This window comes from Tachyglossus aculeatus, chromosome 1, assembly GCF_015852505.1.
Source record: "Tachyglossus aculeatus isolate mTacAcu1 chromosome 1, mTacAcu1.pri, whole genome shotgun sequence".
NCBI classification, from domain to species: domain Eukaryota; kingdom Metazoa; phylum Chordata; class Mammalia; order Monotremata; family Tachyglossidae; genus Tachyglossus; species Tachyglossus aculeatus.
Window position 1 is genome coordinate 169060411 of NC_052066.1, and position 16993 is coordinate 169077403.

The 16993-nt window shown below is 47.4% G+C and overlaps 1 protein-coding gene across 1 annotated transcript in view; it reads left to right on the top strand.

Annotated features, from left to right (window-relative positions):
* SNW1 (SNW domain containing 1) overlaps nucleotides 1-16993 on the top strand; it is a 32305-nt gene that overhangs the window by 14586 nt on the left and 726 nt on the right. Inside the window, exons 4-13 of the mRNA XM_038762720.1 lie at nucleotides 5057-5152; nucleotides 5265-5371; nucleotides 6436-6540; nucleotides 6626-6695; nucleotides 7416-7481; nucleotides 8922-9038; nucleotides 12307-12448; nucleotides 13735-13831; nucleotides 16081-16198; nucleotides 16744-16904. Coding sequence (XP_038618648.1) covers nucleotides 5057-5152; nucleotides 5265-5371; nucleotides 6436-6540; nucleotides 6626-6695; nucleotides 7416-7481; nucleotides 8922-9038; nucleotides 12307-12448; nucleotides 13735-13831; nucleotides 16081-16198; nucleotides 16744-16904 — 1079 coding nt within the window. The remainder of the gene's footprint in view (nucleotides 1-5056; nucleotides 5153-5264; nucleotides 5372-6435; nucleotides 6541-6625; nucleotides 6696-7415; nucleotides 7482-8921; nucleotides 9039-12306; nucleotides 12449-13734; nucleotides 13832-16080; nucleotides 16199-16743; nucleotides 16905-16993) is intronic.

Genomic DNA, 16993 nt, shown 5'->3' on the forward strand with positions numbered 1-16993 from the left:
GCTAAGCCAAAGATTAGCTTCAGATGTTGGAAGTTGTGAAGCCACTTGGGCCTCTGTTTTTCTAAAGCGGCTTAGTCTTAAAGAAACTAACTCTTTGGGCTCTCAAGGATCTAGAATGGCCCCAGATGAAATTGAATTAGCAAAGGCCCCAAGATACCACGATGGAGACCGTTGTCACACTGTGCCCGTAGTGAACTGGATTAAAGGGTTTTTTTCCGAAAGCACCTATCAAGGCCGAAGCTGTAATGAGGCTTGCTGACCACCTCTCTGCTGGCCGCGGGAGTCGGTTTTATTTTAATACCCTGTCGGATAGGGCAGGCCGCCCGCCAGAATCCTCAAAAGGAAGCAGCATGGAAGCTGAGACGTGCCAGAGCCGTCCCACCGACTAACCAGGGAGCTCCAGGTTCAGGAACCTGTTAGATCGTAGCGATCGAGGGCGAGGGAGAAACCAGTGGGTTATTAAGAAGGATTCGATGGTATTCAATCACTTGGTAATTGCCTTTGAAGAAAGAGAAATTGAGCCCGCCAGGAAGTGGAAAATGAGTTCCTGTTAGTGGGATCTCTTTGTGTTGGAGGAGAAGTAGAGGTTCGGAGTTGTGAGGTGCTAGCGGGTTTTTAAAGAAAAGTGAGCAACAGGGTAAAGGGAATACTGCTCTGCTCAATGGCATGGAAGTGCCCTTCGACCATGCCTAGGTCCTGTTCTCCCTTTTTTATTTATTTTTTATGTTATTTGTTAAGCACTCACTCTACTATGGGCTGGGGTAGATACAAGTTAATCAGTTTGGACACAGTACCAGTCCCCGACGGGGCCCGCGGTCTTAATCCCCATTTTACAGGTGAGGCAGCTGTGGCACAGAGAAGTGAAGTGCCTTGCCCAGGGTCACAGAACAGACACGCGGCAGAACCGGGATCGGAAGTCCTTCCGACTCCCACCGGGCCACACCGCTTCTTTGCACAGTGTTTGCAAAGTACGACTTCCTAGAGTAGGCATTGCAGTAACTAGTTTTCCCAGATGATTATGTCGGAGGTGTCCGTCGAACTTTCCGGCCAGTGCGGTGGCTCAGAAACGTTGAAGCCGATATCCGAAGACAGCCACACTCTTCTCTTGGGCCTGAAGTGAACCTTTACCCGTCGTCACCGTATTTGTATAATCTCCCGCACCAGGTGTCCAGTTAAGCTCGAAGTTAGAGTCTTCCCCTTTCTGGAGGTAGCCCACGAAACACCGGGCTTATCACCGTAGTCAACCATTTTCCCTGCCAGTTTTCACTTAATAAGTAAAATCTGTTTAGCGGATAATGAGTTATGGATTTATCTTGTTCACAAAAGCTCATTTGTGGCCCTGGCACTTTACAAGGGTATATTGTATTTCTCAGATAACCCCTTAGCCTTCCGGCCTCTTGGGATATTCTGAATTTTTCCAGCATGCTCGGTTCTTAGCAGTGAAGAACCTTGGTTTTTATTGGTAATTACCTTAGAGGAGTCCTGCTCTTCAGATGTCCTTCACTCAGCTTTTGGAGGTGCAGGAATCTTTCCGATGCTCATTTAAGGGATTATTAACTTGGGAATAGCTGAATAAGAGGCCGTAAATGACTCTGGTACACTAAATTAGTATTGCGGTTTCAGTTGGGGTTTATATTTAGTCTTACAAGACTAGAAGAAGCCATTTTCAGGGAGTTTTTGCCCATGACGACTGGTGTTAAAAATTAAATTATTAAACCTTCATGGTCCTGACGTCCTAGGACATAGTCATTTTGGTATTCCATCAGCGCTTAATGCATTCCTGACACTGAACTAAGCTTAGGGGTAGATACAAGGTAATTAAGTCCCTGTCTCGCACGGGGGGCTCCCAGTGCTGGTGTGCCTGGGTTATCTTGCCTGTAAAGCAAGTAAACAGTAGTCATGAAGCTTCCTCATTCGTGGAATCTGTGAGCCTCAAAACTGTTCCCCAAGGGACAACCGTGAATATAAAGGTGATTTGACCTCCCACTGAAAACAACAGACCAACCCCGGTCTGGTCTCAGAGGCGTCAGTACTGAGAATTTGGGCCAGGGGATCGGTTATTTTGGCGCTTGCTTTTGGCTCGCTCGGTGTCATTTGCATGCTCCTGCTAGGACAGTGGCTACCAGGAGCCCACCACTGAAACGCAGCCCCGTGTTGGCCTGTAGTGGAAAGAACAGGGTCTTGGGAGTCAGAGGTCATGGGTTCTAATTCTGGCTCTGCCACTTATCAGCAAGTCACCTAAGTCTCTGTGCATCAGCCACCTTATCTGTGAAATGGGGATTAGGACTGTGAGCCCCCCATGGGACAACCTGATTACCCTGTACCTACCCCAGCGCTTAGAACAGTGCTTGGCACCTAGTGAGTGCTTAACAAATACCATCGTTATTATTATTATTATCATCATTATTTCTGTGGCACAATCAGAGAGGAGTCTGAATCACGCAGGTCAGGAAGAAAGAAGGGTGAATCTGATGAAAAAATGTGGAAGGAATTAAGTAAGTCAGAGTTCAGTTGCTCACTTAAAACTTTTGTCTAGGACCCAAGCTAAAAGGCCAAAGTTCCTTCTGGATGAAAATGGGAATTCCCTCATTATTTGTCTCTGGGGAAGTCGCTCGAGAACGTTTAACTGGTTGGGGCGGGACCTAACCTAAGCCCCTGCTGCCTGAAAGACAGCTGAAGGGGGATAGCATTCAATCCTATTGATTGAGCACTTACTGTGTGCGCAGCATTGTGCTAAGTGCTAGGGCGAGTACAATACCACAATAAACAGACACATTCCCGGCCCAGACTCAAGGCTGGGCCTGGGGGAACTTGTGGGGGCGTAAAGATGTAACAGCGCACGGCTTCGTCCTCCATCTGTCGTGCAGACCCTGTTGTGAAGTGTAGTCTGCCCAGAAGGTGGGTTACATCTTTGCGCCTGTGTGAGCAAAATTTCTCGTTTACGGGTTTCCTAAGTCCGCTGAGGCTTAATGACCAGCTGAACCCCCGATTCATGCCTCTGAAACAAGTCTTCTCCCACGCTCATCGGCCCATATGTTCCCCAGGTGACACGAGGAAACGCGTTGAATAGATTCACCGCGGGAGTCCCAACATCGGACGCGTATTAGGCATGGGAGACTTTGCCGTTCAGGTGGTAGCCCTGCTGAAATGTGGGGGAAAAAAGTCCCCGAACTACGTGGGACTGACCCATTACTATTTGTTGTTGTTTTTTCTGGTATTCGTTAAGTGCTCACTCTGTGCCAGGCACCGTCCTAAGCTCTGGGATAGATACAAGTTAATCAGGTTGGACACAGTCCATATCCCACATGCACTCACAGTCTTAATCCCCATTTTGCAGATGAGGTAATTTAGGCACAGGGAATTTAAGTGACTTGTCCGAGGTCACCCAGCAGACGAGTGGAGGAGCTGGGATTAGAACCCGGGTCCTTGGGATTCCCAGACCCGTGCTCTATCCACTAGGCCATGCTGCTTCTCGCTGCCAAGGAGAAAGGTGGCTTCACCCTCACCCCAGAAAAGGAGGGGATTGCCGAGAGCTATATGTTGCCAACTTGTACTTCCCAAGCGCTTAGTACAGTGCTCTGCACACAGTAAGCGCTCAATAAATACGATTGATTGATTGATAGTACCACCTCTCCGACAGTCTCTTGAGTATCCTCTACTCTCAGATCCTCAATGTGTGAAAGCAGGGCACTTACCCCACATGGAGGAAGTTGCCGCCAATGTCGGAACCGTAGGAAATAGCAAAATCCCGGCTCCAGTCGCCCATTGGAGAGCTCCAAGCTTCCATGTTACGAAAAGCTCGTGGAACACAAAGTGGATGTTGCCCGATCTTTAATCCGTCCCTGCCATCCCCACCTCCCCACAGCTGCCGAAATGGGTGAGGCCACCCAGTCTGTTGCAGGCAAAGTCCCAGCCAGAATCTTTCCAGACCAGCTTCGGAAGAATATATTAACTACCATTCCCCAAGTTCCTCCGGAGCTGCAGCCCACAACGTCATATCTAGAGCTTGGGCGTGGGAGTCAGAAGGACCTGGGTTCTGATCCCGGCTCCGCTCCGTGTCTGCCGGTGTGGCAAGTCACTTAACTTCTCTGTGCCACAGCTACCTCATCTATAAAATGGGGGAAAAACGTGTGAGCCAGGGACTGTATCCAACCTCATTAACTTGTATCATCCCCAGCACTTAGAACAGTGCTTGACGCATAGTAAGCGCTCAACACGTACCGTGATTATTAAGAAAATAAGGATAGGCCCGCGGGCTAGTCAATCATTCAGTGGCATTTATTGAGCGCTCACTCTGTGCAGAGCACTGTACTCAACACAGTAGAGTTCAGTATGTACAATCCCTGTCCTTAAGGAGCTGAGGCCAAAAAGAAAATTAATATCTTCTGCCCCTGCCTTTATCGTGTCCTTTAGGGCATACCAAAATGTGTACTTACTGCAAAACAGTTTGCCGAAGGCATTTGTTCATAGTGTCCGAGGCAAGGGATATAGAGAACAGTAAGAGACACATTATTATTATTATTGAGGGTGACAAGGAGGGTAAGAGATGGCATCAACGATTTATAGTTGGGGTTGATGTAAATTTTATGGGCCCAACAGAATTTTTGGGGGCTTGGTTTTTAAAAATGATTTGCAAGACTGAATTAAGCTCTAATGAGCTTGTTTCCTAAGGTGGATCTGTCACAGGCAAATGTATCCATCCCATTCATTTTCAGTCCTAGTAAACCTCAGTAGAGTGACCGGTGAAGCGTGGTTTTGTTTTTTTTCATTAATCCAGACACCCCCTTGATTAACTGATGCCTCAAATAATTCAAAGGCATAGGGTTAAAGGCAAGCTATTGATTGTTTCGTCAGAGCCAGTAATCTGTGTAAATGTTTTAAGTGTCCCTAGTTTGAGAAATCTGCAAAGCAAAATTCAAGGATCCTAAACTTCCCTGTACGTTATGGAGGACGGGTTGACTTCTGAGATGACTTCTGGAGCTCCCTGCTTAGCGTTGTTGTCTCTTCCTCTATCTCGTTGTTTCTCGTCCTCAGCCTAGTTTTTCTTGCCTTTTAGGTCATTTACAGCAAGTACACAGACCTAGTTCCCAAAGAAGTCATGAACGCAGATGATCCAGACCTGCAGAGACCTGATGAAGAAGCCATCAAAGAGGTACTGAAATACCGCCCGCTTAAGAGAGGATATCTCTCTCTCTCTTTTACATTTGTTTGTTAAACCCGTCGGTGTCTGTCGATGCCACTTAACGCAATGTTTCTCATTCCAGATAACAGAAAAGACCCGAGTGGCGCTGGAGAAATCGGTCTCCCAAAAGGTGGCCGCAGCCATGCCCGTCCGAGCAGCCGACAAACTGGCCCCGGCCCAGTACATCCGGTACGGACCCAAGCTGATCGGACCAGCCTTTCTTTGGTCTAGTATTTGGGGGGCCATCGTTTGCGGGGGTCCTTCTCTCTGGGTGGTGGCCGTGTTGGGAAGCTCTACTGAGAAATTGGCATTCTGGCGTCAGTGGCTGAAAAGCCCATTGACCCTCTTGGTGTGTCACGCGGGGTTATCCGTCTTTTTAGAGGTTCCAGATTTTTAATGAAATACGGTGTCGCGCTGTCCTTCAGAATACGGTGTGCTTTGCTGGAGCAGTTAACTACCTGTGATACTTAGTCCAAATAAGGATTAATGGCGAAAACGCTCCTCTAATGCAGAATGGGCACTGTTTTGCCCTCGACTGAATTTTTGGTTGTAGGGAGGAGAGAAAATACAGAGCTGTCAGAACTGTGACGAGTTAGGGTGTTTTTTTTCCCCTGATCTAGGATAGTCAATCAGTCAGTGGTATTTGTTAAGTACTAAGCTGTACTAAGGGCTTGGGAGAGTCCAATACAATAGAATTAGCAGGCACGTTCCCTGCCCGTGGCGAGCTTACAGTCTACAGATGAGATGAAGACCGCTCCCTGCGAATGTCTCACGGGGACTTTTGTGGAGCCTTTTTGCGTACGACGTAGGCTTTCCCACCCATGGCTTTTTCCGAGCCTTGTTAATGATGACAGTAAACGATGCCCCGTGCGACTGTCTCACTGGGAATTTTGTGGACCCTTTTTGCGTACGACGTAGGCTTTCCCACCCGATGGCTTTTTCCAAGCCTTGTTAATGATGACAGTAAACGATGCCCCGTATCTCGGCTCGGTGGCTCAGCGAGCGATGGTTTGACACCTGAACACCTTCATACTTGAACTGAGCTTCCAGTCCATTCTCTCATCTACGGCGTCCGCCTGTTTTGCCTGTCGAGAGGCTTTGGCCGATAATAATTGAGCGTGAATGGAAAATGGAGGGTGAAAGGAAGTGTAGAATGAGTGGCGGGTGAATACAGGTTGGTTGAGGGGATGGCGACCGCTGTGCTACTGAGAACTGACGGGATTCCAACTGAGTCTCGTCGTCTCTGTCCCTAGGTACACCCCGTCTCAGCAAGGGGTAGCTTTCAACTCCGGAGCAAAGCAGCGCGTCATTCGAATGGTGGAGATGCAGAAAGATCCCATGGAGCCGCCCAGATTTAAGTACGTACGGGGCCGGGTCCCTGCCGGGTGCCGATCGAGCAGAGGCGGTATCAGTCACTGATTGTGCTTTTGATTTATCCTTCAGGATTAACAAGAAAATTCCCCGAGGTCCGCCTTCTCCGCCCGCACCCGTCATGCACTCCCCCAGCAGAAAGGTACCGGACACGCCGATCTTCTTTTTCCTCGTGGGTTCGGGGTGGTTGTCGCCTAGCCTCGACCAAGGGAAACATCGGCGTTTCCCCTGATTCCGTCATTCCCTTCAAAATAATCAGTGATGAATCCATTCGAAAGTATTACGTTTTAGGTTCCCACAAGCTCCGTTTTAAGTTCCACGGAGCTTGGGGATCTGTGCAGATTCCACTCCGAACCATAAATACTTGAGAGTTCCAGCCTCTCACGGGTACATACTAGACTTTTAGGATTCCAGGCGACACCAACCAGAGTATGCCTCTGAGTCTGTTTACGGGACCTGCCTCTTGCACTTGGAAGATCATAATTATTTTAGAAACTAAATGCAGTGACAGCTCTGGTCTCTTGGGCTGAGACCAGGAATGTGATGGAACTCATTCCTGTTCCAAGTTGGAATGCGCTTACTCTGTCGACACCCCACAGGTGAACACGGAAGCCGTTTTCATCTTCCCCGATTCCGTTTCCTGTCCGTGTCCCTCGTTGGCTTTATCTTTGCAAAAAGAACGTGACTTAAGACCAAAGAGTGATCTGAACAGCTGCCAAAAGCGGGCCTTCCCCAAGACCAGAAGTGTCCTTTTTTGTTTTATCCCGTTGTTTCCACACACTGACTCTTGGGAGAGATTATAGGTGGGTTTTTTGGCTGGACATAAATCTAAAAGCGTCTCCTCTTTCACCCTTCAACGCAGATGACCGTGAAGGAGCAACAAGAGTGGAAAATTCCTCCCTGTATTTCCAACTGGAAAAATGCAAAGGTAATTAAGTTGACATAAAACTTATCCCTTAATGTCCTATCCTGCCAGGAAACCTCCGCAAGCACACTGCTGCCTGAATAACACTGGTTCAGACTTGCAGAACTCAGTAAGCTGAATGGCTGTTTAGAGTTAAGTATCCAAAAATGACAGTACAGTGCGTGATATCCATGCACTTTCTGTGAAAGAAACCAGACTAGCCTAAAGAAGAACATCCAAGAGGACAAGGCAGTCACATTCCTTGGGGTTCATTCGGTATCTAGGTCTCCTGATGAACCAGGCTCTTTATCCCTTTTGAGACCATCTCCAAACTGATTAAGCTGTTTATGCCTTATATATCCCTATTAATTGTTAATGCTCCCAAGGGCTGTAAGAAATCCCAAGCAGAAAATATTGAATGATATGAAATAAACCATAGACCTGGGGTCTAAGCTTGACTCTGCCACTTGCCTGCTGAGTGACCATGGGCCAGTCACTTCACGTCTGTGCCTGTTTCCTCATCTGCAAATTGGGGATTCAGTACCTGTTTTCCCTCATCTTCATCATCAAGTGGTATCTATTGAGCACTTACTATGTACAGAGCACTGTACTATGTGATTGTTAGAGTATATTATAGCAAAGTTGGTCCTGCGTAGTCTGAGAGACCCTTGTGGGACAGGGACTCTGTTGGACTTAGTTATCTTCTATCTATATTATGTACCTGGCATGTAATAAGCCCTTAACAAATACCATTATTATTGTTGTTAATACTATTACTACAAATAATAATAATAATGCTACTTAGACATCAGTTTTCTCCAAATCAGACGTCACGATCCCTTTTCCGAAAAGTGACAGAAGGTAAATTGGTAGTCCTAAAACAAATGTGTTAGTAACCCTGAAGGTAGTTGTATTTTTCCCTTGTTGCTAAAAAGGAATTTCCTTGTTTTAGGGATAAACCCCTAAGGGGCACAAGTGTCGTGGCTGCCATTTGCCACATGTTAATCTAGCCATCGCTACTGGGGCATGAGGCTCCTCTTATTAACAATTTGTTTTCCGTTTGTTAACAATTAGACCCACATCCCAATCAAGATGGTTTACGTCGAGGTGCCACATGAAAAGCTGTTTGGGAAAAGAGAGTGTTGTACAATTCATTAAGTTTTATTTATTGAGCACTTATTATGTGCAGAGCACTGTACTAAGTGCTTGAGAGAGTACAATGCAACAGTAAACAGGCACATTCCCTGCCCACAACAAGCTTACACTCTAGTAGGGGGAGGCAGATATTAATATAAACAAACTACAGGTACAGTGACTAAGGGGATAAAAGACTCGTCTTCTCTTGCCCAGTTGTTGAAATGTAAGATTCTTAACTTCATCGAGGGGAGCGACGGAATGGGAAGAGAAATAGGGGTGACTGTCTTTTGGGATGTGCTTCTGACAGATGCTTCTCGTTGACTCCAGGGATACACCATCCCGTTGGACAAGCGTCTGGCCGCCGATGGGAGAGGACTGCAGACAGTACACATTAATGAAAACTTCGCCAAACTGGCCGAAGCCCTTTACATTGCTGACAGAAAGGTCAGTCCTTGCCTTGAAGCTGTTGTGTTTGCAACTGTCTTTCCACTACCGTCTATGTCTCTCCCCAATTTCAGCGCCTTAGAGGTCTCCAAAATTTTCTCAGATCCATTGCCTTCCCATTTCTCTGGTTCCTTTGTGTCCTGGTTTCTCCGAGGCTTTATCTCCTCTGAAACTTTCCCTTCCTTTTAAGAAAAATGCCAATTTCATTGCAAAGCTGCAGAGATAGGAAATTTACGACTAGTCGGCCTTAATTTGGGGATATACAGCAAGCAGCCTTAAGGTTAAAAAATTAGATCTGCCTATGCCCAGCGCAACCACTATTTTGTACCGGAAAAGGTGGAAATGAGCGGCACCAACCGCTAGCCTCAAATGCGATGGGCAGCACGTAGAGTGATGGCATACGGAGGACCAGTGGGGCCAGGGAAGGTAAGGATGTATTCAGCGTTGACCTGTTGTCTTTGCCAGAAACCGTCTACCTTGTATAAGGAGGGCATGGTGCCAGGGAAATTGTTAGAGCGAGTGCAGAACGGACCGGGCTCTCTCTGACTAGAGCCCTACAAGGGCGAGGCAGAAGCTAACCGGGACAACCGTTGATGTAAAAATACATTTTAGAAAATACGTCCAGACGTGAGCAGAGATGTAGTTTGGTTGACGGCAGCCTGCTTCAGACAGGTGCGGCGCTTGGGTACCGTGGCCTTGGCACGGGCTAAGCATTTGGGAAAGAATACCGTACAACAGAGTTGGCAGACACGTTCCCTACCCACAGCGAGCTTACAGTCTAGAAGGAAAGACCGCCATTAATATAAATCATTAATTTGCGGGTATGTACCTAAGTGCCATGGGGCCGAGGGTGGGGTGGCTACCGAATGCCCAAAGATCATAGATCCAAGTGCGTAGATGCGACAGAGGGGAGAGAGAGTCAGAGAAAAGAGGGTTTAATCGGGGAAGGCCTCTTGGAGGAGATGTGGCCTTAATGTTTCGAAGGTAGCGAGAGTGGTGGTCAGGCGTGTCTGGAGCCGGGAGGAAGTTCCAGGCCAGAGGGAGGACGTGGGAAAGAGGTCGACGGCGAGATAGATGAGATTGGGGCACAGTGAGTAACTGGAGCTAGAGGAGTGTGAGATGAGTTGGAGGGGGCGAACCGACTGTCTCTATATGTTACCAACTTCCCGAGCACTTAGTACAGTGCTCTGCACACGGTAAGCGCTCAGTAAATATGATTGATGATGATGATGACTGAGTGCTTTAAAACCAATGGTAACGAGTTTGTGTGTGATGCGGAGGTGGATGGGCAACCACTGGAGGGGCTTGAGGAGTGGGGAGACATGAACTGAACCTTTTTTTTAGAAAAATGTGCCTCAGCAAAACCCATCAGGCAATGGGCAATTCAGGGTTAGCCCACTTGACCTCCCATTTTTTGTAAAATGTGCCACCATGAAATAATAATAATAATAATAGCATTTATTAAGCGCTTACTATGTGCAAAGCACTGTTCTAAGCGCTGAGGTAGATACAGGGTTATAATAATAATAATGTTATTTATTAAGCGCTTACTATGTGCAAAGCACTGTTCTAAGCGCTGAGGTAGATACAGGGTTATAATAATAATGGTATTTATTAAACGCTTACTATGTGCAAAGCCCTGTTTTAAGCGCTGAGGTAGATACAGGGTTATAATAATAATAACGGCATTTATTAAGCGCTTACTATGTGCAAAGCACTGTTCTAAATGCTGGGGTAAATACAGGGGTATAATAATAATAATAATGACATTTATTAAGCGCTTACTATGCAAAGCACTGTTATAAGCGCTGAGGTAGATACAGGGTTATAATAATAATGGTATTTATTAAGCGCCTACTATGTGCAAAGCACTGTTTTAAGCGCTGAGGTAGATGCAGGGTTATAATAATGATAATAACGGCATTTATTAAGCGCTTACTATGTGCAAAGCACTGTTCTAAGTGCTGAGGTAGATACAGGGTTATAATAATAATAATAACGGCATTTATTAAGCGCTTGCTATGTGCAAAGCACTGTTCTAAGCGCTGAGGTAGATACAGGGTTATAATAATAATGGCATTTATTAAGTGCTTACTATGTGCAAAGCACTGTTCTAAGCGCTGAGGGGGGAATACAAGGTGATCAAGTTGTCCCATGTGGGGCTCACAGTCTTAACCCCCATTTTACAGATGAGGGAACTGAGGCACCGAGAAGTGAAGTGACTCGCCCAAAGTCACACAGCTGGGATTAGAACCGATCCCAGGCTCGTTCTACTAAGCACGCTGTTCCTCAGTTCTGGATACTGAGCGTTCAATAAATACTACTGATTGATTAGGAGATTAGTTCCCAAGAGCGTTAGGGAGGATATTTATTGAGCATCCACTGGTGGCGGTTGGGGGATAAGTGGCGGAGCCACTCAGCCTTGCTGCTTCTGGGGTAATCATAATAATGGTATTTGTTAAGGGCTGACTCTGTGCCAAGCACTGTCCTAAGCGTAGATTCATTCATTCATTCATTCAACTGCATTTATTGAACGCTTACTGTGTGCAGAGCACTGTACTAAGCGCTTGGGAAGTACAAATCGGCTGGTCCCGACCCACCAACGGGCTCACAGGCTACAAAGGCCGACAAATAAAGGAGGCCCAGAACCTTTGCAAGGGGCGCGTGTGTGGTCCCTTGACCAAGACAGAAGAACCGAGTTGGAAAACAAGGGCCAATTTGAATGCCGAATAGAAAATTTAGTTCTGCATTGGATGCCTTTCTCTGGGACAAAGATGGGAGGAAAGAGACCATCCTTCCAAGACCGGCGCAGTTATAACTTAGCTCGACTTCTGGGGTGTCTCAAGGTGGTGTCGACTTAGTGATTTGGGATGTGCTACAGACGAGAAAGGGATGAGTCCTGGGTTTCCAGTTGCCTCTCCACAACTGACGTGGTCCCCTAACCCTAACTCCTCTGCCCTGCTGCTCTGGTTATGTAGAACTGAAGTACAGTTGACAGAATTTTCCCAGGAAAATTTGCAGCAACCTTAACCTTGGGGTCATCCTCCTGCCTTGTTTCCAGTTTTTCAGAAATTTAGGCAGAATGCCGCCTTCTAGCCTACACTGGTCCGTTGGAACCTAGGACGCAAGCAGTGACACACCTGAAGGCCTTTAATGGGTCTTTCAAGAAACACCAGGCAGTGGTCATTTAGTTCGATGGCGATTCTTGGGATTAAGACCCCTTCCGTGTTCATGTGGGGTTCACCTTAATAGCTGACTTGATTGACAGGCTCGTGAGGCCGTGGAGATGCGCGCTCAAGTGGAGAGGAAGATGGCCCAAAAGGAAAAGGAAAAACATGAGGAGAAGCTCCGAGAAATGGCCCAGAAAGCCAGGGAGAGGAGAGCCGGAATCAAAACCCATGTAGAGAAAGGTATGTCGTGCTCATTTCTTTTCTTTTATGGTATTTAAGCCCTTACTGTACCAGGCATGCTGGAGTAGATAATAAGCTAATCAGGTTGGACACGGTCCGTGTCCCCCGTGGGGCGCCCAGGCTTAATCCCCATTGTACACACGCGGTAACTGAGGCCCAGAGAAGTGAAGTGACTTGCCCAAGGTCATCCAGCAGAGAAGTGGCGGAGCAGGGATTAGAACCCAGGTCCTTCTGACGCCTAGGCCCGTGCTCTAGCCACTAGGCTGTCCCCTAAACTGAATCTCCTTTGAAGAACCTGTTGCGTTGGTTGGAATGTTTTTTTCCAGCGTGAGCGAAATGACGTTACAGTACACTGTCTTTATTCATTCATTCACTCAATCGTATTTATTGAGTGCTTACTGTGTGCAGAGCACTGTACTAAGTGCTCGGGAAGTACAAGTCGGCAACAGTTAGCAGTTGAACGTTTTCTGGGCCCAAACCGTAGAGCAGCAGAGTATAGCAGATCATCTGGCGTGCAGCGCCAACTGCAACAGGGATTTGAAAAGTTAACGCTTCACCCTCCTGCCACGTCTAAGCAGGAGAATTATTTACTGGCGAGAGATATGCCCTCCTCTGGGCTTGGTTTCCTTCATTCGATGAGTGGTATTTATTGAGTGCTTATTGTGTGCAGGACACTGTACCAAGGGTTTGGGAGAGTCAATAGACCCGATCCCTGCTCAGAAGGAACTTCCTCTGCAGTCCAAAGCCTCCAGAGAAACCGGGGTGGGGGACTATTACTAAGTGGAACCCAACCTTAATCTTAGTTGAGAAGTGTCGCATCGAGGGCTTGACTCTTAGGCAAGCCAATACTGTGTTCAACAATGATCGGTATGGCCATCCCGTTAGGAAATAGTACTGTCCAAGCACCATGTAATGATAATAATAATTGTGGTATGTAAGTGCTTCCTATGTGCCAGGCACTGTACTAACAACTGGGGTAGATACAAGAAAATCAGGTTGGACACAGTCCCTGTCCCCACATGGGGCTCACAGTCCTAATCCCCATTTTACACATGAGAGAACAGAGGCACAGAGAAGTGAAGCGACTTGCCCGAGGTCACCCAGTAGACAAGCGGAGGGGCTGGGATTAGAACCCAGGTCCTTCTGATTGCCAGGCCCGGGCTCTGTCCACTCAGCCGTGCTCTTCCCCCTTAGCATAATGACCCATTTGGGGGACTCTTTCCATTGGCGCGTCCGTGCATGGGCGAGGTAATGGGTAGGTGACCGTTCCCTACGTGCCCTCACAGAGGATGGGGAGGCTCGAGAGCGGGATGAAATCCGGCACGACAGGCGCAAAGAAAGACAGCATGACAGGAACCTCTCCAGAGCCGCCCCAGATAAGAGGTAAGTGCGGAGAATCGTCACCAAACGGACATTATATTGGTGGCGGTTAAGCGCTTACTCTATGCCAAGCACTGGCAAGGGGAAGGAGAGGGCTTGGGTGGGAAGGTGAGGAGTTGGGTGATGTTCACTGTGGGCTGGTAGGTGGATCGAGAGGTGCAAGGGATGTAGAGAGGGTGGAGTTGAGGGTATGAATTTGCACATCAAGGGAGAGAGGCCTTGGGAGAAAGCCAAGGGTGTCAAACCATCAGAAATGTCTGGAGGGAGAGGGAGGGCGTTAAAATACCTTAAAGCTTTTGGTTTTGTGGGGTTTTTTTTAAGGTTGGGGGGGGCTCTGTCCAAGCGTTTCCCATCCTCACCGCCTGTTACCCATCTCCAGAGCACTGTCACTTTGGCCTGGTGCAGCATATTGACTTCCAGTAGCATCAGTTCCACAGACCAGTCAATCAATCAATCGTATTTATTGAGCGCTTACTATGTGCAGAGCACTGTACTAAGCGCTTGGGAAGTACAAATTGGCATCACATAGAGACAGTCCCTACCCAACAGTGGGCTCACAGTCTAAAAGGGGGAGACAGAGAACAGAACCAAACATACCAACAAAATAAAATAAGTAGGATAGAAATGTGCAAGTAAAATAAATAAATAAATAAATAAATAAATAGAGTAATAAATATGTACAACCATATATACATATATACAGGTGCTGTGGGGAAGGGAAGGAGGTAAGACGGGGGGATGGGGAGGAGGACGAGGGGGAGAGGAAGGAAGGGGCTCAGTCTGGGAAGGCCTCCTGGAGGAGGTGAGCTCTCAGTAGGGCCTTGAAGGGAGGAAGGGAGCTAGCTTGGCGGATGGGCACAGGGAGGGCATTCCAGGCCCGGGGGATGACGTGGGCCGGGGGGTCGATGGCGGGACAGGCGAGAGCGAGGTACGGTGAGGAGATTAGTGGTGGAGGAGCGGAGGGTGCGGGCTGGGCAGTAGAAGGAGAGAAGGGAGGTGAGGTAGGAGGGGGTGAGGTGATGGAGAGCCTTGGATTAAGCTAAATAATAATAATAATAATAATAGCATTTATTAATTGAATTAAGCGCTTACTATGTGCCAAGCACTGATGCAATTACAGTAAGTAATTACAGTAAGAATGTGATCATTTGGGTAGCAATAATTTATTGCTTTTAAAGGGCAGGTGTGCAAAAAAGAGCTAGTAAGGTAAGCCAGAACTGCTAAGAATACAATATTCAGTCAATCAGTGGTATTCATTGAGTCCTTACTGTGTGCAGAGCAATGTACTAAGTGCTTGGGAGAGCGTACAGTACAATAGTGTTGGCATACATGTCCCTGCCCCTTAATGGTCAAACTAATGTACACAGAGGTGAAAGAATGCTGCGGGAATTATTGGTACTGGGACTAAATATTTCATTATTTATAGCAAATTAGTTTTTTAAATGCCTTTTACTAGTAGTGTACTTCCAATTCAGTGGATGACCTTTTTTAAAAATGATCAGGCCATAACTAGATGTTGAAAGCAGCGTGGCTCAGTGGAAAGAGCCTGGGCTTTGGAGTCAGAGGTCATGGGTTTGAATCCCGGCTCTGCCACTTATCAGCTGTGTGACTTTGGGCAAGTCACTTCACTGGGCCTCAGTTCCCTCATCTGTAAAATGGGGATTAAGACCGTGAGCCCCCCGTGGGACAACCTGATCACCTTGTAACCTCCCCAGCGCTTAGAACAGTGCTTTGCACATAGTAAGCGCTTAACAAATACCATTATTATTATTATTATTATTCTAAGCGCTGGGGAGGTTACAAGGTGATCAGGTTGTCCCCACAGTCTTCATCCCCATTTTACAGATGAGGTAACAGGCACAGAGAAGTGAAGCGACTTGCCCAAAGTCACACAGCTGCCAATTGGCGGAGCTGGGATTTGAACCCATGACCTCTGACTCCAAAGCCCGGGCTCTTTCCACTGAGCCACGCTGCTTCTCCACGTTAGGACTGCATATATCTTGGTTGTCCCTCGGAGTTAGCGGGGATGGAGGCAGAATTCCACCTTTCTAATAACCATGAATCTGAGGTACTAGAAGAGCTGCCAGTCTGATTATTCAGTACGAGGGAGTTGAACGCCCGAGACACGAGTACATGTTCATGTCCTTGTTTTCTGCTGCTGCTTTGTTTAAATTGAAACATTCACTTTAACCTGTCGGATACCGAGCGACTAAAACATAAACTCAGCTTTATTTTTTGACGTACAAATTCAGGTCAAAACTACAGAGAAACGAGAATCGAGACATCAGTGAAGTCATTGCGCTTGGCGTGCCCAATCCTCGCACATCCAACGAAGTCCAGTATGACCAGAGACTCTTCAACCAGACCAAGGTCAAGTATAGCACCGTCTTTTCTTAATAAGTTACGGTAGTTAAGCAAGCACTGTTCTAAGCGCTGGAGTAGATGGCAGGTAATCAGGTTGGACACAGACCCTGTCCTCAGGGTCTTAATCCCACTTCTCAGATGAGGTAACTGAGGCACTATGCCGCTGATTTATCAGTCACTGGGCAGACAGGCAAGAGAGGGGTTTGGGGAAGCATCGTGGTCCGGCGTAACCCCTCAGGTGAGGTACTAAGGGAGAAAATGGGTGGAAACGAGGAAACCTGGGAGATGCGCCTTTAGGACTTTCTGGATTTAAAAAAAAAAAAATTTGGTTCCAAGACTCTGGAAGCACGTTTTAGAAACACCTCTCATTCCTATAAAATCCGGGCGAGAAGTACTCTCGATTTACCCTCCTCTGTGTGTAGAATCAGTGAAGTAATTAGCCCTTGGGACTTGGAAAAATTCGGAGGTGGGCCACGCTAACTACTGTCTGAACCGCACCCTGCCTAGCGTCAAATGCGCACCTCCCAGTAACCCCGACCATCCCTTCACAGGGCATGGACAGCGGGTTTGGCGGGGGCGAAGATGAAATTTATAACGTCTACGATCAAGCCTGGAGAAATAAAGACACGGCCCAGAGCATCTACCGACCCAGCAAAAATGTGGACAAAGACATGTACGGCGATGACCTAGAGGCCCGGATCAAAACCAACAGGTGACCAAACCGAATGACTCGAGTTGGCTTTCTTGTGCTCACGTTAAGGGGCGGCGGCTCATCCCCTCTTCCGTTGGCTTCCGTTCCAG